Source organism: Meleagris gallopavo, chromosome 11, assembly GCF_000146605.3.
Source record: "Meleagris gallopavo isolate NT-WF06-2002-E0010 breed Aviagen turkey brand Nicholas breeding stock chromosome 11, Turkey_5.1, whole genome shotgun sequence".
Lineage (NCBI taxonomy): Eukaryota > Metazoa > Chordata > Aves > Galliformes > Phasianidae > Meleagris > Meleagris gallopavo.
In genome coordinates, this window is record NC_015021.2 from 15051349 (window position 1) to 15076628 (window position 25280).

The 25280-nt window shown below is 46.9% G+C and overlaps 1 protein-coding gene across 2 annotated transcripts; it reads left to right on the forward strand.

Moving 5' to 3' along the window:
* Positions 1 to 5085: 5085 nt before the first annotated feature.
* Positions 5086 to 24260, forward strand: EIF2B5 (eukaryotic translation initiation factor 2B subunit epsilon). Of its 2 annotated transcripts, XM_031555163.1 has the most exons (18): positions 5086 to 5135; positions 5501 to 5629; positions 6104 to 6225; positions 10469 to 10593; positions 11279 to 11464; positions 11571 to 11748; positions 12780 to 12860; positions 13586 to 13663; positions 13738 to 14050; positions 14700 to 14845; positions 15118 to 15256; positions 15707 to 15805; positions 16436 to 16543; positions 17096 to 17186; positions 17939 to 18062; positions 20223 to 20348; positions 21762 to 21872; positions 22831 to 24260. In XM_031555163.1, exons 3-18 carry the CDS (start codon positions 6127 to 6129, stop codon positions 22894 to 22896), a joined length of 2070 nt encoding a protein of 689 aa, XP_031411023.1. In that variant the 5' UTR covers positions 5086 to 5135; positions 5501 to 5629; positions 6104 to 6126; the 3' UTR covers positions 22897 to 24260. The 2 variants fall into 2 exon arrangements, with proteins under 2 accessions (XP_031411023.1, XP_003209217.2); XM_003209169.4 differs by lacking the exons at positions 5086 to 5135; positions 5501 to 5629; positions 6104 to 6225 and adding an exon at positions 9337 to 9525.
* The last annotated feature ends 1020 nt before the right edge of the window (positions 24261 to 25280 follow it).

The window sequence follows — 25280 nt, forward strand, 5'->3', positions numbered from 1 at the left end:
GATGCGGGGCGGCACCATGCAGGGCGGCACCGCGCACCCCGCACCCCGCGCGATGCCGAGCCCGGTGCCGCCGAACGGCCCTGCCTCTCTCTTGGCTTTGTCAGCGGCTGCTGGTCCGGGGGTGATTTACAGCCTTTCAGCCGCGCGAAGGGGAAGTTCCCCGCCGAAAGGCTGTAAATCACCCCCGCGGCAGCAGGGGCGGCGTTGGCTATGTGCTGACATCCCCTGTCCTCGTGTGACACCGCCCCGCCTGCAGCCGCGCTCCGCTGCCTGGCTGAAGGGCTTTATGTAACCGCGCCCGGGGCTCGGCCCCTCCTCACGAGCGGTGTTTTTCCACTCCCACCGCTCCCAGCTCTCAGAAATGAATCGGACGGAGGTGTCCCGTGCTGCAGAGCGCCGGTTCGGCCTCTCGGGGCCGCCGGACGCTCCAACGGCCCGTTGAGGGTGCAGTGCTGGGCGGCCGCAGGCTGCGTGCTGTCCCTGCTCCGTGCCCGCCGCCCCCCAGCGATTGCAGGACAGCCGTGAGCTGGGTTTGTCTCCTGGGAAGCACAGTCCGGCTTCCTGCAAACAAAGGCGTGGATAATCAGCGATAATGTCGTTGCATAATTAGCGATCGGCTGATTTTAAGAATCAATGGGTTTGGTCGCGTTCCACGTAAGAGCAGTTATGGATCCGATGGGTTCGGCCGTGGTTCACACAGGAGCAAGAAGTCACAAAGGTTTCCGGCAGGCTCAGCACTGCCGTTCTCCGCAGTGAGAGCAGATGTGATGGGCTCGGACCAAAGAAAAGATTAATCCTCCCCTCTTCTGACCTGCTTGAGGCAGGAGTTCGTAAATCATAGAATCATTGAGTCATAGAATTGAGTTAGAAGGGATCTTTAAAGGCTGTCTAGTCCAGCTCCCCTGCCATGCACAGGGACACACACAGCTCGATCTGGTTGTCCTGAGCCTGGTGCAGCCTGACCTTGAGTCAGGGACTGGCAGTGACCCATCCTGGCTTGATGCTACTGTTGCTGGTGTTTCTGTGAACAGCGTTTGGGAGAAAAAGCTGTGTCCCTCCTCCCCTTCCCTGCAGCCCAGCTTGGCGCCGAGCCTTCACAACCCAGCTGACACCGCTCCCCTCATCTCAACACCTTCTCCAAATAGCCATGCCTCTGCAACAAATGCCTTTCAGTGCTACACTTCGTAGGTGTTGATCATCCTGCCCTGGTTTTGCAGCATTTCTGCTTCTCAGAGTGCAGGAGAGGTGCAATGCTGCGCCATGTGGATTAAATTTGGGCTGTAATTCATCATTTGGGTCAGGAGAGAGCACAAAAAAAGTTCACCATCTTGTTTCGTATGTTGCTTATTTTGGGTTTTAGGAGAGTAAAATAGAAATAATGCCCAGCAGCAACCAACATAAAATCTGCTTTTTTTCTTACAGGGAGAAGCTTTCAAAGCTGTTGCAACGTTTAAAGCATAATCCGGCACAGAAAACCAGTTCAGGGCAGTTCATATCTACACAGATTTTTCGATCTTTCTTCCACAAACCTGATGATTCAGAGAGCAAGATCAACCCAAGGGCAAAGCATTGCCCAGAGAGTATAAGTTGAGGCAGACCTATGCTTGCTACCAAGTTGTGTTGCTCCTACAGCTTGCTCCACACCCACAGTTAATGAGTAATCGATGGAAATCAGCAGCATGGGTTGCAGCATAGGTTGAGGCAGAGCCTGTGTGCTCCTGCTGGAGAGGTGAGGAAAAGCCAGGCTCGAGCCTGGGCTGGTTTTGTGGCTGCTTACTTGACAAAGTCAGTGGAAAGGCCAAACAGCTCAACAGTAAAAGGTCAGAGCAGTGTCTGGATGAACACTGGTGGCTGGGACCCCAGCACTTGGCTTTGGGATCTGTACCCATAATCTGGCTGTTAGCCATCCATGGTCTGCAGATGCGGAGCAGCAGCTTTGGTTGCTCTGCAGCAGTAGGAATGGGAACTCCTCTCATCCGAGAGGTGCAACATTGGCCCCAGAGAAGAGGACACCACCCCTCAGAACACTGTGCTCAGATCAGGATGTTGATTCTGGAGATGCCGGGGCTATGCAGCAGCGGTGGTGACCAGGATGTGGCCAGTGTGACCTTCCCTTTGGCTCCCAGGATGCGGTCACAGTGTGTCACCAATTGCAGGCAGAACTCACCCTCTGTGCCAGGCAGGCACCATCACTTCCATCACTAGGAGAACAAAGAGCCCACCATCAGCTGGGCTGTGGGACACCCAGAGGTTTGGGACAAAGCCTGGGCCTCAGCACGGGTCAGGCGAGGTGAGGCTTGCAGTGAAGAACCCCTGAACCTCTGAAACCTTTGGGCTGTTTGTTAAAGCTACCGAAATCCCAGAATGGGGAAACATATGTCTGGAGCAGGTTTGCTTTGCCAAATGGAGCAGTGTCACATGCCCGTCCCACGTTCTGCATACAGGCAGTCCTCAGGCGTTTTGCAACCTCCGAAAGGAAAATTGCTGCATGTGATCAGGGCTTCGTCAGGTCAGCTGGAAACAAAGCACTGTGCTGCCACGTGCTGCAGGACAGAGATTGGAATGGTGCTCAAGGAGTGGCAACGCTCAGGATAATAAGCCCAGCCTAATGCTGACTGAGACTGGCCCAGCTGTGGTCCTAGGACTGAGAGCACAGCACTGACGGATGTAAGAATGAGAAGCACCAGCACCGCATCAGTGCGTTGTTCCTGGGTAGGATGGTGCTCAGCCACCGGCTTATTCCATGTGTATCACACCTTAATCCCATGGCTCAGTTTCTCATCTAAAAAATACAACTGCTGGAAACCATGTGAGAGAGGCAAAGGAGAGTTGCTGTGTATAAGAAGCAGAGCAAAGTCCCAAACCACTGCTGTGAAGAAAAACCTTCATCAGTAAGCAGCACCAGGCTTCCTCTTAAAGGCAGAAGAATGAACCAATGGAAAACTGAAATAAAGGAAAATAAACTGTTGGCAATTTCAAGCAATCAGACCTCATTGTCTGAGGGAGGTAACATCAGCCACCATCTGCTTCTGCTCTGAAGTGACAGCAATTCTTCCTGCAAGGGGAGGAATGACCCCCAGTGCTGCCTTGTGAATCCTGGTGCCATTGCTTCTGTCTGTACAAAAAGCTAAGGCCTGCTCTATTTCCTCTGTGCCTTTGCAGCATTTTACACAGAGGAAAGCAGAGTTGGTTTAAAGCACATTTTGCTTGTGAGCAGACACACAGGGATGAGGCACAGTTCAGACGAAGTTTCTGGTTGAACTCCAGCCTCACCTGTGGGTAAGATGCTCTGTCTGCTACCAGCTGTAGGGGATCTGAGTTGTGCCTGTGCGTGCAGGGATCCAGGATCCGGGCTCTTCTTGCACCAGACTTGAGTCAGCTTGGTTGCAGTGCCTTTGGGCTCATCTTATTTCCATACCTACAGCACTGGCTGTGGCCAAGCATGCAGCATCACGTTCCTGCCCTGTGGAGCTGATTTCCTCTCAGGTGACAGCGTCAAGCCAGAAGCAAGTTTGATAACTTCCAGGCATAGGAATCAAATGTTATGATTGGTGATGTGACCAGTGCTTCACTCCATGTTCAAAGGGTGAAAAGACATAGAAATTGTGCATCCTTTTAGGGAATCAAAGCCAGCACGTGAAGTAGTGTTGCAGCTGTGGAGATGGAGAAGCTGCTCTCAGGGAGCAATCCAAGAGATTTGATTTCTTTCTGGTTTCCAAATATTCTGTTTTCTTTGGTACTACTGCAACTTGAGCCAGCACTTCTGCACTACCAGGAAAAGGTCATCAATCTGCTGCTTCCTTCTGCTTTTCTGCAATGTTATATTTTAAAATATATCCTCGACAAACAAAAAGAAGTGTTGGAGCGATTCCATGGGAAACATCAGTACAGTAACCAGATCTGTAGTGTACAACATCTGTCAAGATAATGTGACCACTGGCTGGCTTTGATGTGATGGAAGCAGGCTGCACAGCTCTCCCTGAGAAAGTTCCCCTTCCCCTTCACTGGATCTTAAGGCAGCCCCAACACAAAGCTTTTCTAAAACAAAATGAGCAGTGGAGTAGAAACATGAAGCCCTTGGATGGGGGGCTCTGATACATATGCTGTTCCTGCAGAGAACCAGCTGTGCAGGGAAGGAAGGGTTACAGGAAACGTGGGCTCTGCTCTGAGCAGCACACAGGGAGCTGTGCCTTGATCAAAGGCTTCTGGCAGAAGGCTGCCTGGGAAGTGGGGCTGCCTCCTTCCCAAAGCGATGCATCTGGGGCTGCAGCAGGCAGCAGAGCGATTTCTTCTCCCCTCGCATCCCCTCCAAGTAGAGCCAGGGCTGAACTCCAAGAGGATGCTGCAGGAGCCCTTTTCCTCCGCTGGAGGAGGTGAGAGATGAGGAAAAACCTTGCCCTCTGCACAGGAGATGGGGAGCAGCCCCAGCTCTGAGCAAGACAGCAAGAACAGAGCAACATCTGCACACAACATAGGGTGGCAGGGAGCTGGAGCCAGCCAAGCAGCTCTTCAAATGAAGTCCTGTGTTATCCTTCTCAGCCATCTTGGCTCTTTAAATCCAGAGAATTCCCTCTGTGTCCCTGCAGCTCTGACTTAGCACCAAAAATTCCCCTCTCATGATGCAAGTGACAGACCCTGTCCCCATAAAACTGACATTTCCCTGCCAATCCCTTCAGTCCCAAGGCTATGGTTGCGAAGCTCCATGTCTTGCTTGGCCCTTTGGCTTTCCAAATGCATGGTAACTGTTGAGTCATGGCCTGAACCACTGATTGAGCACCTGGGGAAAGGACCCAGTCAGCACAGGTGGAGGCAATTGATCTGTGCACCCTGAAGGGAGGCTGCACCTCTCTTAAACTTCATTTAAGGGCTGACTGCTAGGAGGGGGGGAAGGACTTCTGGTTGAAGATCCCTCCTTTGTAGAGTCTTTCCTGTAAGCCTAGATCTTTGGAGATGGGTGAGCACTTTTGCTTTGTAACACCATTCCATTTGTGCTAGTTCTTTTGTTGTTACACTCTTGTATTGTGCTTCCACCGTGTTACTCTTTCCTGCTGTAGCACCAAAGAAAATGCCTTTTTTTTCTCCCAGGCTCAGCCTGCAGGTTGCTTCCTACCAGCCATTGCTTCTAATTCCAAAGGGTGAGCCTCTCTGAGCTGACTTCATACACTTGCTTGGGAAGAGCTATTCTGCTTCATGAATCTGCATTGGGTCAGAACTAGAGAAGGGTTAGTTGAGAAAACAGGAGGCCCTAGTGCCCCATAAAAACCTGGAGGAAACCCTTCAACTCACGTGGTCTGACCACTTCCCCATGTGATCGCCTGGTGTTGTGCAAACGAAGTCTTCCTCCTCGTAACTGGGAGCACTGGCCATGATGGCTCCAGCTGAGTCCCTTGATGGGAAACCCATCTCACTCCTTAGCATTCAGCAGCCTCTGGGGTCACACAGGGTGGCTGCCTCCAGGGGCATGTGCCAAGCCAGATGGCTGATGATTCATTTTCTCCAGACAGGGTGTCTTTGCTGAGAAGTGAGGAGGAGCCTGTGCCTGGAGCCCTGTCGGTCTCTGAGTGACCAGCAAGGTGAATCAGCAAAGGATGGAACCAAAGCACAAGCAGCAGTACCAGAAGAACACCAGGTAGAGCACAAGTCTGTCAGCTGGATGTGAGCACTGTCACCCAAAGTGGGGCTTCTCAGGAAAGCAGCTGGTGAGGGTTGATGGGAGCGACATCCTATGGGATGAGGCAGGGCATCCCATCACATGGGCTTTGCTCAAGAGCCACATTAGGAGTTTGTTGTCAGCTGGGACTATGTGGAGAAAGCAAGAACACTGCAAGGTTTGGGGCAGTGCTTGTAAAGGATTGGAAACTCAGACAAAAAAATGCAGATTTGCAGGGCAATGTACCCTACAGCCCAGTCAAGGTGAGGGCAATTGAGGTGCAGGGAGCTATGGCAGCAGTAGTGCATCTTGCCCATTGGCAGGTGAATGATGCCCAGCACCTTGCTAGTGGAAAAAGCTACCAAGCAGTTCTGCAAGCAGCATTCTGTGGCATGTGATAACCCCAGGAGGTGCCGACTGGATGGCTTGTTGTCTTTTTCTCCACTCTTCAAGGCTGTCAACAAAGGAGCAGCAGGATGCTAAGAGTGGATGAAGCCCAGCAGTTCATCTGGCAGAAACCTGCTTCTGAGAAACAGAAGAGAGGGGACGAAAGAGCAAAGAACAAGGCACAGCCTGTGAGTCAATGTTCCTGCTGCCAGCCTGGCTGGAGCCCAGGACGTGGGAGGATTGGGATGCAGAGCAGAGTCAGTCTGGGCTTCACCTCTGCTGACCTACATGTGGTCTGCAGGTCTCTTTTTACCTGCAAGACTTGGTTTGGTGCTCATGCAAATCCTGAGTCGGGAACAGAGCTGCTCAGGCACGCAGGAGGGTTGGATGCATGTCCCATCACGTTTGGATTTTGTGTTGAGGGATATGGTTTAGTGAGTATTATTGGTGATAGGTGGATGGTTGGCTGGATGATCTTGAAGGTCTTTTACAACCTTGGTGATTCTGTGATCACCTGCTCATTATCAAAGGGGTAGGAGCAGCTCTGGGGCAGCTCAGGTAGGTGGACCCCTCTCTATACCTGGCAAGCAAGTATCAGCCACTGTGGGTAAGCCCAGGTTGGCCCTGGTGTCAGACATCCTGTACCAAGTGCCTCATGTCACCTCTGACATGCATTGGCCACCAGGCAGAATGTGCCATCTAGTGAGGGGAAATTTATCCTGTGCTACATACGTGGTTCCTCCATGCAGACCTCCTGTCATCCTCCTCACTGTGAGTTCTCACCATCCTTGGGAATCCCTGACACAGCTCCCACTCGGGATGTGGAGCCTCTAAGTTGTCTAATATAGGACCTGACAAGGCTTAGCGATACATTGTAGAGCATCTTCTATGCAGAGAGAAAAGCCAGGGAGATACCAAGTGATCACAGAGGGGGGGGGAAAAACAGTTACCTATGTAGGGGCAGAGGCTGGAAGGAGGATCCCCAGAAAGCAGAGCATCCTTGCAGTTCATCATTCCCAGAGCTGCTGGATGCTGCTCTATGATGCTCCAAGGGGTGAAGGAGTAGAAAAAAGCCCTACAGTTCATGGCTTCTTCTACCTCCTGCCCAACTGTTGCAGCATATTGGGCTTGGTGGACATTCAGTCTAACCCAGTACAGCCTCATCTCAGATTCCATGAGCTATTTTCAATTTTAAAAGCTCCCCTGCAATTATATTGCTTTCAAAAAATGTTTGGTGCGAGTGCTACTGGCCTGCAGGTCCTCATTGAAACTAAAGGGAAATGTTTCTGCAAAGCCTGAGGAATATTTATCAGACTGATTTTGAGTTCAATTCATTAGCAATTACATTGATTTGCCTTCCTTTGCTCCTACCAATTTGCCAGGGCAATGTCTTGGAAATTTGCCTCATTTGCAGAGAACAGGATGCAATTATACAGATAATCTGCTGATTGTCCTATCAAGCTGTGTGTGCCCAGTCTTGACATCGGCAGTGGCTGTGCAGGCTGGATCAGACCTGATTTCTGGTTCTGTTTATACCTTTAATGCTACAAAGGCAGGAAGGAAAGTGCTGTCCTGCCCTCAGGCAATGACAAATCCACAGCTTGGCTAATTCCTCAAGCTGTAACAATCTGAGAGGGTTTTTTTGTTGTTGTTTTTCAGGGGTTAGCTGCTTTGCTGTGGCAACAGAATTCCCAAGGGGATGCAGACACCTATTTTTGAACAGAATGGGAACAACTTAATTCTCCAGGGCAGCTCATTTTTATTTTCTTGCTGTGCCCATCCTTGCCGCTTTATTTTAAACCACTGTCTAAGGTCAAGTAACTCAGTCACAAGATACATAAAGCACAGCAGGGGCTGTCACAAGTACCTGGGGGCAGATGGCACCACACTGTAACAGCTAAGGGAAATGCAGGGAATATCCAATACTGCAGAGTCCTTCGGGAGATAGAGAAGAGTTGTTTTCTATTAAATCAGTCCATGATATGCAATTCAACTGGTGGAAAGAGATGCTGTATTTATTACTATCTTTTCCAATTCACAGTGAAAACTGCTCAGACACAGGTGTTGCTCAGGCTGATGATAACACAGGGACAGTGCTGTCACTCTGACTGAGTTGTGACTCCATTCGTTTCTCGTCAGCAGAACGGGCAGAGCACACTGTGCATGGGCTGATAAGTGTGTTCACCCTGGAGAAGGGTCCTATCTCAGATGGAGTGGGTGCAAGTGTCCTGAGCAGATTGGTCTCTGCTGGTCAGTAAATGGGTGGGTGCAGAGATGCTGGCAGATGAGAGCAACGAGGAACAGAGCAGGCAGCTCATCAGAGTGGGTTATAGTAAGTGAGAGAACTAGAAGCCAGGAGAGGCCAGCAAGGAAGAACAGCAGGAGCTGAATTGCCACCCTGGGAGAGTGGCACAAGTGTCGGGTGCAGGACAGCAAGCACGAGGTCCTGCAGCATCCAGTGCTGGCAAGAAGGACAGAAGTGCTGTAAGTGGGCAGCAGACAGACATGGAAGAGGATGGATTCAGCTGAGGGTGTGCTTTCTACCCTAAGTACTGTATACAGCAATTCATTTCTGAGCATGAGGCTGATGTTGAAGCACTTTAGAAAGGACTTCATAAAGTTGTAGATCCACTAGAGTTGGAAGGGACCCTTAAAGGCCACCTAATCCAACTCCCTGCACTGAACAGGGGCATCTACAGCTCCATCAGGTGCTCAGAGCCCCGTGCAGACTGACCTTGGGTGTCTCCAGGGATGGGGAACCCACCACCTCTCTGGGCAACCCGTGCCAGTGCCTCACCACACTTATTTTCTTCCTTTATACCCACTTTAAATCCCTCCTCTTTTAGTTTGAGCCCGTTTCCTCTTGTCCTATCACAACAGACCCTGCTAAAGCGTCTGCCCCCAACTTTCCTATAGCCCCTCCGCTGGATACTGGAAGGCTGCTCTCAGATCTCTCCGGAGCCTCCCCTTCTCCAGGCTGATCAGCCTCAGCCCGTCCCCGTGGAGGCGTTCCATCCCTTGATCATTTTTGCGGCCCTCCTCTGGACGTGCTCCATGCTCGTCCTGTACCGAGGACTCCGGATCTGGACTGCTACTGCGGTGAGGTCTCACCAGCACAGAGCAGAGAGGCAGGATCGCGTCCCTCGACCTGCTGACCACCTGCGAAGCGGCCGCATGCAGGAAACACACCGCCACCATTTCCTGCCGTGCTGAGATGCGAGCACTGCGCATGCGCCGCCCGCCCACACCTCTCGCGTTCTGAGCCCGCTGAGCTCCCGTCGCTACTTCCGGCGCAGGACCGGAAGCGGAAGGCGGAGTGGTGGCAGCGTGAGGAGATGGCGGCCCGCGGCACCGCGAAACGTGCGGCAGGTGCTGGTGCGGCCCGCGGCTCCGAGCCGCAGGAGGAGCCACCGCCGCCGCTCCAGGCCGTGCTGGTCGCCGACAGCTTCAACCGCCGTTTCTTCCCCATCTCCAAAGACCGTCCGCGGGTGAGAAACCCTCTCCTCCTCTCCGCCCGCTGCCCTGCTGGGAGGGTGCGCGGTACCCGGTAGGGCTCGGGCTGCTGTCGGGCCCAGAAGCCTCTGGCAGTTCGCTTCTTTCTGAAGGGACAGCGGCCACATTCGGGAGGCTGCGCTGCGCTGGCGGTGATGGCTTTGCCATATGTCAGGGAGAGGCGGGTCGTGCAGTGTTGTCAAAGAAATAAGCGAAGTCTTTGTTGTGGGTGGAATAATACGGACAGCAAAATGGATGGAGAAAGCACTTCAGTTACCTGGATCAGAAAGCCGTGTGTTGAAGGAAAGTGTGCTTCCAGAGAGCTTAGGTCTGAACAGTACCCTTAGCTCATTTGCTAGTTAAATATTTGTGGTAGTCATAATTATCCTCATAGCATCAAGCCTCCAACAAAACATCACAAAAAGAGTTAAAGTGCAGTAAGACAGCATTTAGTTGTAAATGAGTGACTTGGTTTAAAGGCATGAACTGAGTCTCAAGACAAGGGAATACTTACTTTGCATCAGACTGGGTCTTTTTTCTTTTTTCTACTGTTTTGTATTCTGCACACGCGTATTCCTGTGGCTTCATCACTCACATCTGACAGGTTTTTCTTGTAACAGTTGAAGCCTGAGTCAGTGGATTGGCATGCTGGGATTTTTTCTATTTCTAGTCTCATTCAAATCCTGTTAAAGAGCTTTGTATGTGATAACCTTACCTTGTTCATGCCTTCCATTGTGAAGTGAGGATCTGACCCAACGGAACATCGGAAACCAGTTCTCACTGCTTAGGCTCACTCTGAATATTTTGGTTGAAAGGAAATAGTGCAGTTATTCACTTTTTTTTTTTGTACACTGCTGATAGTCTTATGTGCTGAAGTTGGGAGGTACTTTCTTCTACTGAGGTACAGTATTCAGTTCTCTGCATGTCTCTTTTTCTCAGGCTCTTTTACCTATGGCAAATGTGGCCATGATTGATTATACCTTGGAGTTCTTAACAGCAACTGGAGTAGAAGAAACCTTTGTTTTCTGCTGTTGGAAGTCAGCTGAGATAAAAGAGCATTTACAGTAAGAATCTCTTTTTCTTTTTAGCTTTATTGTGGAACATATTCTTTTTATCCTCCAACAAATCTCAAAGGTTTTATATTACACTGATCTTTCTGCTAAAAACCATGTGCTATAGATTGCCTTTCAAGGAGTGCCTCCTAACACATTTCAAAAAAGACCACTCTTGGTGTGGTTGTTCAGTGTTTTAAAATGGTTCTGTGTTTGGGGACGCATTTAAATGCAGGAGTTGCCTGGCTAGCTGTGTAAATTGCAGTAGCAGCCCTTTCATTACGCCCTGTCTTGATGTGTAATGAAGTTTATGGAAGCAGGTGTGTCCGACAGCACCTTTGTCTTTACTTTCTGCAGCTTTGCATGCTAAAGGGAGGCATGCGGTCTTTTCTGTACTGTTTTCAGAGAAAAAACGTTGGGCTGTGTGTAACGTTCTTCATTTCTCCATTGTCACACTTGGTTTTTAGCAAAGTCGGTTTCTTAAATTCCCATAAACTTCAGTCTTAGTCTGGTGTTCTTCAGTTCATCTGCTGCACATAAATGGACATCCCTAAGCGTGTGGATGGAGGGCTCTCTGTAATGGGATTCTCTGTGCATTCACTGACAGATGTGCCGTGCTCTGGAACTCTGTGTCCTACTGTGTTGTCTACAGGAAATAGCCTTTTAATGCTTTTTTTGATGTATTTCTGTCCTTCAGAAGATCCAAGTGGTGCCGCCACACCTCTCCCAACACAGTGCGGTTTGTGACTTCAGAGCTGTACCGCTCCCTCGGTGATGTGCTGCGAGACGTCGATGCCAAGTCCCTTGTTCGGTCTGACTTCATTCTTGTCACTGGGGATGTGGTATCCAACCTCAATGTATCCAGAGCCTTGGAAGAGCACAAGTAGGTGCTGAAAGAAGCTCATGCTTGTCTGGGCTCTAACTGTCTGGAGAATTATTTTAAAATTGTCCTTTTTTTTTTTTCTTTTTTTCTTTATTGTTTTTTTTAGGTTGCGTCGTAAGATGGAAAAGAATGTTTCTGTGATGACGATGATTTTCAAGGAGTCCTCACCTGGTCACCATGCCAGGTGCAAAGAGGATGACATTGTTATTGCTATGGATAGTGCCACAAATCGTGTCCTCCACTATCAGAGAACCCAGGGGCTGAAACGCTTCCGCTTTCCTATGGTGCGTCTGGAAGCTGATGGGTGGAAAAGGGCTGCAGTAGTGAAGCAGCCCACCCCAAGGAAATACTCCTTGAGTGAGGGCTGGGAAACTGTTCTCGCTGCTGCTTTTGGAGGAGCAGATGATAGGAAGTAACTCTTGGTGAACTGTTTTTTTTCCTTTAGCTTTATTTAAGGCTTGGTGAAATAGCGCTGGGACTCATTTCAGCATTTGAAGATGGGGCAGACATTTCTCCAAACTCAGTTTGAATTCTTTCTGCTATGTGAAACAAAGGAGGTGGATGATCTTTGTTGACAGATGATTTGTTTATGACAGCAGTATATGGAGCTCCTATGCTACTGCCATACATAATCTGTTTTAAGTGACACTGAGCCTGGCACAGGGTGGAATTACAGGAGATGCAAGTTGTAGTACTACTCACCTCTTCTATTTGTACTGTTTCCTTAGAAAGCTTATGGGCTCTGCTAATAATGTATTATTATTAGTTAAGTAATTAAGTTAGTTAAGTGCTCAGTTAACATCTGTGGAGGTATTTTCTCCTGTGAGATAAATAGATGTTTTTCAACTCGGAATTAAGACTTTCATCCTCAATCAGTGATCAGCAGACTTTTTTTAACCTTCGAATGAACAAATCATTGCCTGAAATCAAAAAGGGAAAATAAAAAAAAAGCTGTGAAAATCCACAGGAGGTATGAAAACTATTAATACTGCATTTTGATTTATTAGTGTTCTTTGTACATTTATAGTTTTTAGCAACTGAAAATAAGGAGCCTCCTGAAAGAAAAGGGGTGGTTTGATGTACAAGCTGTTTCTTGGAGAACTGCATTGTGTAAGGATGAGGGCAGTCCCTGCTGACTGATGCACAGCTGTGCCTGCTAAGCTTGTGTCTCAGTGTTGACTGTAGACTTCTTTGATCTCCAGAGCAGCACCTCGTTTAAGAATTCAATCAATATGATACTTCTGACCTGTAGAAGACTTCTGGGGGTCAGTACTGGGTGAGACACTCAGATCTTCTGAATTTTTTCCCCTTACAGAGTCTGTTTCAGAACTCAATTGAGAATGTTGAGGTGCGCCATGATTTGCTAGATTGTCACATCAGCATCTGTTCTCCACAGGTGAGTTCTGCTCGTCAGAGAATCCAAAATTCAATTGGCATTGCTTCCTTGGCACTGGTGATAGATGGGGGATGCCTTTTGTTTCCTGAATTTGGAAACCAGAATTCCCAGTTTGTGCTCAGTGACTGAGCTAGGCTGTTGTGGAACTGCTGTGCTGACTGCAAGAGCTCAGTCTGTGTGCCATTCCACACTCAAGCCCAGGCAGAGCTAAACAGTACATGCATCAGTAGATTTGAGTAACTGTGCACGAAATGAAACCATCTGGAAAGTAAGCAGTTTCACTTAGAGAGAAGTCAAGAATGGAGCAGAGTTGATGGCTACACTCTGAAAGTGTACTTGAAAGCTGTTACCACGTTAGGCTAAGAGTCAGGGTTATTCCAGATTAGGCTTGGTAGTATTTCCTCCAAGTCTTAAAAGGCTGGTCTCGAGCCTTGCTTTAGAAGTAAAACTACAAAGCAAGGCTAGGTGGACATCTTGGAGGTGCTAAAATTTTTTTTTGTCTATTCTGAAAACCAGAATTTGTTCATATCCTAAGACAGGGGGAAGAGATGGGAAGGTCAGCATTCCTTCCAGTGGGAATCAAAGCTTTATTCAGGGCAAGAGCATTACTGTCCTATAACACATAGGTCATCTCTTTGAGAACCACTGAGAAACCATCAATTAACTGACTTCCCTGGCCACTTTTTCTGTAATTACATTACTGCCTTACATTTTATTCCTGACAGGTGGCTGAGCTTTTCACAGACAATTTTGACTACCAGACACGGGATGACTTTGTGCGTGGTCTGTTAGTGAATGAGGAGGTAAGGAGAGGAATGTTACAAGGGAGATCCTGTTACCGTGGACTAGAGAATCCTCTGACATATCCTGTTTCCAGATCCTGGGGAACCAAATCCATATGCATGTAACGACAGAAGAGTATGGTGCTCACATATGCAACCTACTAATGTATGAAGCTGTGTGCTCTGACATCATCAGGCGCTGGGTTTATCCTTTGACTCCAGAGATGAACTTCACTGATGACAAGAATCAGAGTTATACCCATTCTAAACACAACATTTACCGGGGAGTGGACGTTAGCCTTGGTCATGGCAGCATGCTGAAAGAGAACGTACTCATTGGGCAGGGAACAGTCATTGGCAGCAACTGCTCAATAATGAACAGTGTTATTGGGCAGAACTGCAGGATAGGTGAGTACGAGAACGGGGGGTGTGCATGGCATGCCAGATAAGGGCGCGAGTTGTTGGGATTTTATTTTTCAAGTGCATGTGGCTCTGGGGAAGGATGCTGGATACTTAAGGACTTCCAATGGGAAAAAAGGAGAAAAACTTTTTCTCGTGGAGGACAAATTTTCAGGGTATGGTAGTGATGCTGAAAGGTGAAAGGCACTGCATGCAAATAGATTTATTTTTTTTTTAGCAGTAGAGAATGCTTAATGCAGTAGAGAGTGTTTAATAATCTAGAATTATTACCTGCCCAAATCCTACAAATAAAGGATATCTGTCCCTGTTTTTGTGAGCTTCATGGTACTCCTGCTTTCATGTTCTGGATCTATTTTTTCTGCTTGTGAGTTGGCTGTGATTGTACAAAACAAAAATGTCAGTTGGTATTGTCAAATTGTTTGTCATCCACAGAGATCTAACTGATCTTTTAGCTTTGGGTGAGAAGTGGATGTAGGCCTGTAAGGCTGCTTTTTTTGTTTGTTTTCATCTACCATCCATTATCCATCCAAGGGCATTTAGTACTACATTCAGTAAGATGCTTACTAGTGAACTCGATACTGTAGGAGAATAGCAGTCTGTCTTGATCAAAGTATTTGTACTTGTTAATGTGTAACAGGTAATGAAGTCACGTTGGATGGAGCTTTTCTTTGGGATGGAGTGCACATAGCAGATAATGTGCAGATCCAGCATTCTGTTATCTGTGATGAAGCTGAAGTGAAGGAGAAAGTAAAGCTAAAACCTCACTGTGTCCTCTCCTCACAGGTAAGCTATGTTTCTATTCTGCTTTCTGCTTTCCTTGGCCATACCAGAATATAGGGCTATTCCAGGTATTTTCTCAGAGGTGGTGGTATGTTGCTGCTCCCACTTCTTCCTTCAAGCAGGTTGGCTAGGGTAGCTTGATATGTGGTCCAGCAGTGCTGTCTTCACCCTCCCTTGGAATAGCCTTTCTGGAGCTGCTATCCTCCCTTCTGATGGAGAGATAAAGGAGCAGTCAGGGTATTACTTCACTGAGATACGTTGCACGTATTTTTCAGGTGGTTGTTGGTCCTGACATCACTCTTTCAGAGGGCACAGTGATCTCTCTACACCCACCAGATGAGGAGGAGGAGGATGACGATCAGTTCAGTGATGATTCTGGTGTGAACAAGGAGGAGAGCAAAGTGAAGCTGAAAGGTACGAGTATTTCTGGCTCCACACTCTTAAGATGTACAAAGGACTTGCCCTTCATCTTTTGGGAGTCTTTTCCTTGTTCTATACTCTGCAGTTGCAGGCAGGAACTTAACACTGCATTCAACTTGGAACATGTGCTTTCAGTAAGTCAAGCAAGGATATCTGGTGGAAGTTGAACTGTGGGGTGTTCTGCCTTGTATCCCAGCACTAAAATCTGTGTGGACTCATCTGTTTTCCATTTTTCCTGAAGTTAAGCTGAAGTTGAAAACGATGTTCCATTCAAGGAAGGTGTAAGATGTGTCCAAGGGCTTTGTGAGATACTGTTCCTATCAGTCTCTTGATGTAGGGTGTTTAGGAGCAGTAGAATGCAGATTTCACTAGTGTATTTTGAATACACTGCTATTGGACATGCTTATGGGGAAATCTACCTTCTAATCGCTTTTTCTTTTTCAGGCTACAACAAAAAGGATGTAGGCTCAGAAGGCAGAGGCTACCTCTGGAAAGCAGATGACAAAAATGAAGATGATGAAGAGCAGAGACAGAGTCTATGGGGTGAGAAGGAGTTTAGTGTGGTTAACCTGGGGATGGACAGACAGACTTTCAGTGTCAGGCAAACTTGCTGAGTGGAACACTGATTATAGTTCCCAGAATAAGGCTTGGGCTTCATGAAGCAGTCTGGCTTCCAGATAATGGATTTGTGTGTGGATATGAGAGGTTGCATAGAGAGTGATGGGCTGGGTTCTCTCTTCCTGTGCTCTGCGAAAGATAGTTCACCTGCATGAATGCACACAGCTGTCTGTTCTCTGAAGGGCACACCATGGGCTACCAGATCTTCCTGTAGAGGGGACGAGCTTTCTCTCTTCTGAGTTCTGGTTTTCTTCCAGCTAGTGACAGAGTGCTGACACTGCTCTATAATGAGTCAGCAGTCTGCATGAGATGCATTTGCTTCTGTCCCTGTCCTTTGCTGTCTGCCTGCAGACTCTTAAATAAAAGTCCTCTTGTCCCAGTGCCAGCTGTAGTGTTTCCTCTGCAGCAATTCTAACCATCTGGACCTGTAAGTAAAATATTCCATGCAAGGACAGATAGTTGCTGACTCAATTGTGAATTCTCTGCAACACCTGATTTTTCACATATGTGACAACTGCAGCTTTTGAGCACTGAATGTTGTCTTCTCTTCATCAGGCCCAGCTATGCTTTCAGAAGAAGAGAGTGAGTCAGACAGCGACCTGAGCATGGGCTCTGAGGAGCCAGACAGTCGGGCAGCATCCCCTCAGCTAGACGACATCAAAGGTGAGAGATGGGGCTGTTGAGAACAAGTTTACTCCTACTGTACTCAATAACTTTCTTGTAGTAGCTGCCTCTTTTGGCGGAGATGCTTTATTTTTTTTTGTTTTGTGAAGTTAATGTGGGTTTGAAATGGGTTCAAACAAAACAGGGAAAGAAAAACTCACCTTTTTCACCTGAAGAAATCTGCCCAAAGGAAATTAATAAATTCTAGCTTTCAATTCATATCTTTAGGTAAGGAAATATGAGGTTTCTCTGAATAGGAAGGAATTGATTGTGCAAGTACAATAGAAACTGCTCTGAAAGATTGCAAAGATAAATAGATTTGTACTGATTTGCACCAACGGTTAGATCAGTGATACCTGTCAGATCTTTTCCTTTATTTGAATTATACCACTATTTTAAAGTATACTTTGTGTGGATTTGTGCAAACTCATGGTAAGCAAATAGATTTCCATATCAGAAGGCTTCTTTTGTTGAGACCATGGTTTCTTTGGAACAGTGTGAAGAATCTGTTCTTCCTTGACATGTCGAACTACCTGTCTTTTCTTCTATTAGTTTTCCAGAATGAGGTTCTGGGTACATTACAGAGGGGTGAAGAAGAAAACATTTCCTGTGACAACCTGGTCCTGGAAATCAACTCTCTCAAGTGAGTGTCCCCTTGTGAAGATGTTGTCCTGATCAGTTGTGTTTTGCAGTGGATTGAGAAATAGAACTCACATAGATACCTGTATTTGATTGTTACATATTAATTTTGCCAGTGTTGCAGAAGGAGAAATGCAGATCAAAGATTATGACTGAATGTTGATAGGTGTTAACACATCTATAGCTTCCTCAGTCATCAAGCTTTACTAGCCCTAATTCTGTAACAGGAGGTGGATTTATGGTAAGTAACTATGGACCAAAAGAGAGCAAGCCAATTCTTAGCATCAATTTCATGTAAGTTTGTGCAGGAACTGCAGCTCTTACACTGGAGAGCTCAACCAGCTGCCTGTGGCTTGTCTTTATACAGCAGCAAGTCTGGAACATGTAATCAGAGTGCCTTTTACCTAATGTTTCTTAAATGCAAACCTGTTTTCCTTCTTTTGCGCAACAGTATTCATGCAGCACTCTAGTAAACATGAGGGTGCTGTCCCTGCAACAGCTTGTTCCTCTGCGATAGCAGATTTTCAGGACTTTTGGTCTTACACAAGGTTAATGCAAGGTGTACATTATGTGAACACCAGGTAGGTTTTCTGTTTTGGGGGCAGGGGGGAGGAGAGTGAGTGACGACCTGGGGAAAAAAAAAAAATGAGCAGAAGATTTGACTTATGTCTCCCACTATATCTCTGTGAGGAACCACAGTCTGCAAAGATGAGATTCTGTGAAATGTTTAATTTTTTTGTGCCTTTTTCCTTGCAGGTATGCATATAACATCAGTCTGAATGAGATGATGCAGGTGCTCAGTAAAGTGATTCTGGAGTTCCCATTACAGCAGCTGGATGCAAACCTGGACTCCCAGAACTATTTCTCAGCATTACTTCCTGTGAGTGCTGCTCCATTTGACTCTACTTGGGGCTTGTCTTCTGGTGTGTAGGAGTCTGCCTGAGGTACTTCCTGGTTGCTAAGTCTTTTTTCTTAAGCCTGAAGCCACTTGAACTCCTCGAGTTTGTCAGCCTTTTTGTCTTCTAAAGAAGTAAAAATGAGCTGAAATTTTTGTACCTGCTTGATGGAACTCTACTCAGACTGCAAGCATGGGGAGCGCTTCTTCAGTACCTCTGATTATTGCCTGTTTTCTATGTGGTGGTTGAACGTGTAATTGCAGAAAAGATAAGAAAAGGACTGATAGAGTTGTCTTTATGGGCCCGCATTCCAGGAACCTGATTCCAATCCATCATAAGTCCTGTCCTTGGGGCAGCAGGGAGCTCTCCTCTCCCAGTGGGATCTTTTCCAAGGCATTGGAAAAATTAGAAATAAGGAAGTAGTGTGGGACCATGTCAAAGGCCTTGCATAAGTCCAAATATGACATCATCTGTCCTTCCTTTGTCCATTGATGCCATCACTCCATCATGAGAGGCCACCAGACTGGTCAGGCATGATCAGTCCTTGGTGAAGCTGCGCCGCGTGTCTCTGATCACCTCCACATCTCACATGCTCCTTAATCTCTTCCAGGAGGATGTGCTGCATAATCTTCCTAGGCATAGATGTGAGGCTCAGTCTCCAAATACTCCTGTTTAAAAAACAGCCACCAAGTTTCTTAGAGGAGCGAACAACTTGTAGTTGCCTAGTCAGAAAAAATGCAGTCCTTTAAGTTACTAATATTTACATCCTAAGAATTCCAAGCACTGGCTTGGTATAGATTAGTGTGTAATGAAAATGTAGCTGAAGTTTGTAGCTATGCAGCTAAAATGGCCTCAGTCAGTAGTTGTGTCAGGCTGAGATCTGCTTATAACAGCTTACATATGGCAAAGTTATTTTGTATGAGATGGGAATACTTGAATTTTAAGAGTCTTGAATATTGGAAGCCTACTGAACTTTGGAGATCTGTATCACATTTCTTAATCTCCTCGTAGCTCAGTTCTGGTGAGGAGATGCTCAAGGAAGGTGGGTTGTTTGTGCAAGAGCAATGGTGGAGCAGTCTCAGACAGCTCAGATGGGGAAATTGTGGAAATGCCATAGTTATGATGTACAATTTCACTTGAAACTACAGTATGTGCTCTGAAGTGCTGGCTCCTGAACATGAAGCTCCTAAGTGTTGCAACAATTTAAGAAATGACCATCTGTAAAGGGATATGCCTGTGGGTATTTTTCAGATGAGATGTAGAGGTCTGAGAAATAGTTATCCAATTTGAAGTATACCAGTTGTCTTGTTTGGCTCTTGTACAAGTTGTAAAGCAGAGGTGGTACAGAAAACGTGACCCTTCCCAGACTGTAGGGACACCTTGGGTCAATGTGGCTGAAGTTGCTGTGTTTCTGTTGTTACCAAAGCAGTATCAAACAAAGTTATGTAGGTGAGGGTGTCTAAAAAGATCTCAGGGAGGCAATTCTAGCAACTCATCAAGCTAGTGCTTGGGCTTCTAAAATCTAAGCATTAGTAATTGGTGAGGTGGCTAGTGTTTGCACTGCCCAGCAGCTAGCATCTATGGTGCATCTCTTCAGGTTTCTGGTAGGGATCCTTCCTCTCTGTAATATCATGCAAGAGTATACAACATGGGATTGTGCATTCAGGGAACAAAGGGATCTTTGCTTACTGGAAACTGGTAATTTTCTTGGCACTCTCTTTTTATCTTTGTTGTTATTTGCTCTTCTGCTTCAAAAGGAAGTTCCACTAAAACGTTAGCTGCTTTTGGGTGGAAAGTTAGAGAACATGTGCATACCCCTGTGTATTAGTCTGCTGTGAAGTGATGTGAAGGCTCTGTTAAACACGTTTATTGTGATGATCCAGTATTCCAGTCAGGGAATCAAAACCAAGAACGCTAACATGTTCTCAAGGTTGTTTGATAAAACTAGGTCTTGTTATTATATCTCGTGTGTGCAGACATCTGTTTAATGGACAGAATAGGGCAAGTACATTAACTGGTCAGCTGAAAAGTTTTGTAAAATGCTGTTCTGGGTCAGTCTCTCAGTGCAGCACAGCTGAGAAGCTGGGCTGAGCACACACATCTATCTCACAGCTCAGGAACCCTTCTGTGCTTTCTCCCTGCAGCTGTTGAAGAACTGGACCCCATTGTTTAAGAACTACATAAAACGTTCATCAGATCACTTGAATGCCTTATTTGCCATTGAGGAATTCTTCCTGGAACACGACAGTCTTTGCACATCAATAGCTAAAGTGAGTATCCGCTCCCAGCTCTGAGGACTTGTTTTTGCTGCAGTTGTGATGAAATCCATCTTGTTCACATCATCAGCTCCTCTGCTTCAGAGGAGAGAAAATTGGGGTCTAGTTGAGAGCGTGTATAGAAAATCTAGCTGTAACAATTCTTTTTTTTGTCTGCGTATGACTGAGCACAACTGAGGGTAATTATTAAATATTGGCATGAAGCCTGAAGTGAGCTGTTACTTTGCAGCTTCTAACCTAGGTGCCCTTGTGAGGTGTTGTGAATGGCCTCGACTCTCCACACCTCTTTACTTGCAGTGCCTGAGATCTAACTGCAAATGATTTATTCTACTTTAGAGTGCAAAACAAGCAATGCTGGGAATAAGAAAAGAATGTATTATTGTGGCCGACCTAGTTGTGAAACTGGAAATAAAGAGGAGCTGACATGTGGCTTATTACCTATCTCCCTGCTTCTTAGAACGTTCAGTATATTCCTACCTACAAGTATTTTGTCCATGCATTCTTTCTGCCCTTTCAAACTGAGAGTATTTGATTTAGATTGAAAGTTTTTTCCCATATCAGCGTCTCAGGTAGCCCCTGTCTATTCTGGAGGAGCTCTCATAAGGTTTGCTAACTCCTGGTTTCCCCCAAAAAATAATCCTAACTTCAGCTACGGAGTTTCTGGCAAATGGCAAAGCACTTAGCATGGATCAGAGCCAAAACCCTGAGGTTTGGTGAGCCAAAATGTCATTGAATTATAGCAATTATTTGGCATGTGTCCATTGTCCTAGGAGCCTGGGTTTCCCTGGAGGCTGAGAATTGAAGTGACGCTTTATGTTTGGAGCTGGCAGCCAGCTTTGTCAGTGCTCTGCCGCAAGGAGATCAACTGCAAAGTGCCTGCTCTGCCAGAGCACAAAGGCACCCTGAGAAAGACTAATTGCATCTTACCCTCACTGCACTGGGCAGGAGTTTGAGCTGTCAAACGACCAATTGCTTTGACAGCTGCCATAAGGCACTTTTAAGAGAGAACTGTCAGGAAGAGGGAGCATAGGGCAGGTCTGACCTACTTTGCTGGATGGGTTTTTCGGTGCTTTAAAAAGAGAACCAAAGCAACATCTTGAACTGATGGCACCCCCTGTGGCCTCTTGTTGCAGGGTATGCTTGAGAGCTGTGGGCAACCACAGAGCTGAAGCTGATGGGGCTTGAGCTTTGACTCACCATGTGTCATAGCATCCAGCTACCAGTAGCATAAAGCTTAATAGGGAAAAAAGTTATTTTTAACATCAAAATCAAAATGAAACAAAGGGATTGTTTTCTCTTAAAGATGGAGCTAGGAGCCATAAATTATATGCAGACTTGCAGTTTGGATGTGAGTTCATCCTGAAAGAGTTTATAATGAGCCTTGTTGTACTTTTCTAATCAATGCAGGTGTTGATGACGTTTTACCAGCTGGAAATTCTGGAAGAAGATGTAATTCTCAACTGGTTCTCTCTGCGGGACACATCTGACAAGGGAAAGCAGCTTCGTAAAAACCAGAGGGTAAGTCCCAGAAGTGTGGAGTTTATTGTGCGTGTGTGTGTGTTACAACAGCTCCTAGAAGGAACTGCAGAGTTCAATGCCACTGTCACCTTCTGTGGAGCAGCTGCCGTTGCACAGTAGGCCAGTAATGCCTATTAATGTGTAATGTGTATTAAATGCTGAACAGTGCAACTTTGCTGTCCAAAATGGATATTTCTGTGCATTCTGCTATAATCATCCTGTTTTGATGAAGAATGGAGGTAGGAGAAGAGGAGCATTGTTTTTAGTGGGTTCTGTAGCATGAGGCCTGTGCTTTCTGGAGTAGCAGCACAGTTTCTCTAAGTCAGCACCCATTTGAAATGGGCCTTAGGCCAGTGCCCTGTTCGCTGGTCCCATGCAATCCCTTTGAAGCTTTCGTTCCTGGCTCACCAGCCCTTTTGCATATATTTCTAAGCATTTGCAGTAATGAGCGGTCTCTATTTGGCTTACATTGCAAAGGAGCATATAACTTCCCCCCTCCATCAGACAGAATTTTCTGCTGCAGTTTGGCTGAGCCTTGTTCCAGTCCTCCTCCATGGATGGTAAGAGGAGGAAGGGAAGAAAGCAATCTCTGAGAAACTGCAGCTTTGTTTAAAGTCTTTGCAAAGTCAACTCGTAGTTTAGGTCAGCAATGCTTTCAGCTGGTTATTCAAGATAAAAACAGGCTGCCTTTTCATAGCAATCTATGAGGGAGTAGGTTTCTCCTGGCAGAGCTTCCAGCGTCTTAGCTAAGGCACTGCTGTCATCTCTCCTCCCTTGAGCTCTGGAAAACTGTCGCGCTTTTGTCATCTGACAGAATGTTGTGGGAACTGATTGGAGGAATCCAGTGAATCTGTTATTATGTGCAGTAGTAGTGCTTACAACAGCACAGTATAGTTTTTGAGTGTTTCCAGCACCTGTTTGTCACTTGTGACCCAGTTACATTTAATTCTGTCTGCAGCTTCAGAAGTTCATCCAGTGGCTGGAGGAGGCAGAAGAAGAGTCGTCTGATGGCGACCAAGACTGACATGGTGACTTGGCATGAGAAGAGGCACTCTCACTGCCTTTCTGGGCTGAGTGGGCAGGGCAAGATCAGTGCCAGTGCATGGTGTGTAGTTGTGGGGCCTGACATCAAAGTGACTGACAATCCCATCACTAATTGTGTTGAGCATTCCCAACTTTGCCACTTCCCTCCCTCCCTGCCTCCCTTGCTTGCCTAGTGGCACGTTATGTTGGATGGTTGCAGCACAGTGTAAAAAATATGGGAAAAGCAGGAGGCAATGACATCTAGAATCCCTGTGGAGCCTGGATACGGTATACTGTAAGCTATCTTTTGGGAACTCCTTGTTACTAATACAAAGGGAGCAAATAAATGCAAAAGCATACTGCATCCTTGTAAATCAAACCATTTGGGTCGTGGAAGAGTGGTCATACAGCTAAGTTATTGGGAGTCATTGCTTCTGGAGCTAAAGAGAACTCCTGCTGAAGAGACACTGGCAAGGTTGGTAAGTAGAAGCATGTGGATTAGAATCTGGAATGCAGGACTGGGACTCCAGAGTTCCTGTGCCTTGAGAAGATACAGTTAGTTATTTTAGGATGCCCAAGGCTCTTTGCAGTCCAGACGGTGTTTGTGATCTTTACAAAAGGGAGAACCTCTTGCCATCTGCTGTGCTAGTATCTAAAGAAAGGTTGCACAGCAGAGTTGGTAATACGATGTGTTTCCCCTTTCTTTAGAACAGGGGATGGTGTAAACTCAGCTCCCCTAACAGGGGTTGGCTAATAGCAGATGCTATTCAGTGAAATGCTGTACAGTTTACTACATCTACACATCCCCAGCTTAGCAGACACATTGTTTTAGCAGTGTCTGTTTCTTTGTTTATTGGTTTATTTTTTAATAAAAAGGGAGCAGAGATGCCTAGCTCCTCCTGCTGCACAGCTACGCCTGTGTTTTGCTCTGTGGGCACTGACTGTGAACCAGCTGCTTTCAGGAGCAGCCTTTCAGGAGCAGCTTCTGTTCATAGGTGGATTATAAGTTGGGTATTCTGACCTTGCCTCTGCCCCTTCAGGAGGAGCATGGAATAAACCCCATGAGAGGGAGGGGAAATAAGCACTGGAGCTGCCCACTCAGGATCTTGGCTGTTCCATGGTGCCACAAATGTCAGTGAGGGGACAGCAGTGGATGCTGGAGGCTGGGGGTGCTGCCTCTTCCAAACTGATGCTGCAGGGCCATCTTGTGCACTCACACTACCAGTTGCCAGGATTGTGCATAACTGCTTGTTTTCTACAGTGCAAGCTCAGCCTTGTAAATGTTGGAGAAATGGTATCTGAGTTTTCTGTATCTGCCATTATTTAATTCAGGGAGCAAATAAAAACTATCCTGGTGATACTGGCCTGCTTGGTTTGTTTGTATGTGTCTTTGTTGTACAGTTAAGCAGGGCTTGCAGGTAACACATTGCTACTTTTTGCTCAACAGATTTCAAGCATGTTAAGCAGGTAAGATGTCAGCACTCTGAATTGATATAAATGCTCAATGATTGCTCATGACCTCATTATTTGAAAGTAGAGAACAGTTTGTCACAACTGCTGAACTTAGAATCCTGACACGAATGAGGGTCAGTTTTGTGCAGGCTTACGGAAATCCTATGAAATCTGCGTTTTCTTTGCTATGACGAGAACTAGTGTGAATATTGGTTATGTACTGTGCCATGCCCTCCTGATAGGGCAGGGGAGTGGATTGTATTGGATGTGCCCAGAATAGAACAACAAAAAGGACTCAAGGCTCTCTAGCATGGAGTTCTGGCATAATTCAGCATTCCTATGGGCAGGTGAATGCGTACTTTTTTACAGAAGCATTAATTGCTTTGCTTAATCAAGGGAGTAGCTTGATGGTTTCTATTGCTTCCTGTCAAAGCTTGTGTTTGGAAGGCCAGAAATGCCTTTGAGGTCAGCCTTGACTGCAGAGTTGCCGTGTTTCTTCGGGCTGTGTGAGCATTAAGGCCACAGCACTCGTCTGATGGATGCGTTTCTCCCGGTGTTTCAGCTAACAATAGCACACATCTTAGAACGAGGAAATAGTTCCGTGCTGCTTAGAGGCGAAGTGGGGGATAGGGCTGATGCTGTGACCTGTGCATGGCTGTCAGGGAGGCTGTGAGGCGCAGAGTTGGATCGGCACAGTTGCCCTACGGTATGGGGACAGCAGAGATGTGGGGTACACGCCGCATCGCGAAGAGCAGAACGCATCCCGTATTCTGTAAGGTGCAGACAGGGTGCGAGGAGCACGAGGAGAGCGCGGAGGTGCGGCAGAATGGCTGCGTGCGGCAGCGCAGAGCCCGTGGGGTGCGGGGGTGTCCGTTCGCGTGAAACGCCGCCGTGGGGGTCGGGGGGAACAAAGCCGAAAGGGAGGGCGGTTGG

Excerpts from the sequence above, each read along its gene's own strand:
- EIF2B5 (XM_003209169.4), top strand. The coding sequence starts at position 9,373 with ATGGCGGCCCGCGGCACCGCGAAACGTGCGGCAGGTGCTGGTGCGGCC. Across the intron at positions 11,465-11,570 it reads AGAGCCTTGGAAGAGCACAA|GTTGCGTCGTAAGATGGAAA; the intron begins GTAGGTGCTGAA and ends TGTTTTTTTTAG. Across the intron at positions 15,806-16,435 it reads GCAGAGACAGAGTCTATGGG|GCCCAGCTATGCTTTCAGAA; the intron begins GTGAGAAGGAGT and ends TCTCTTCATCAG.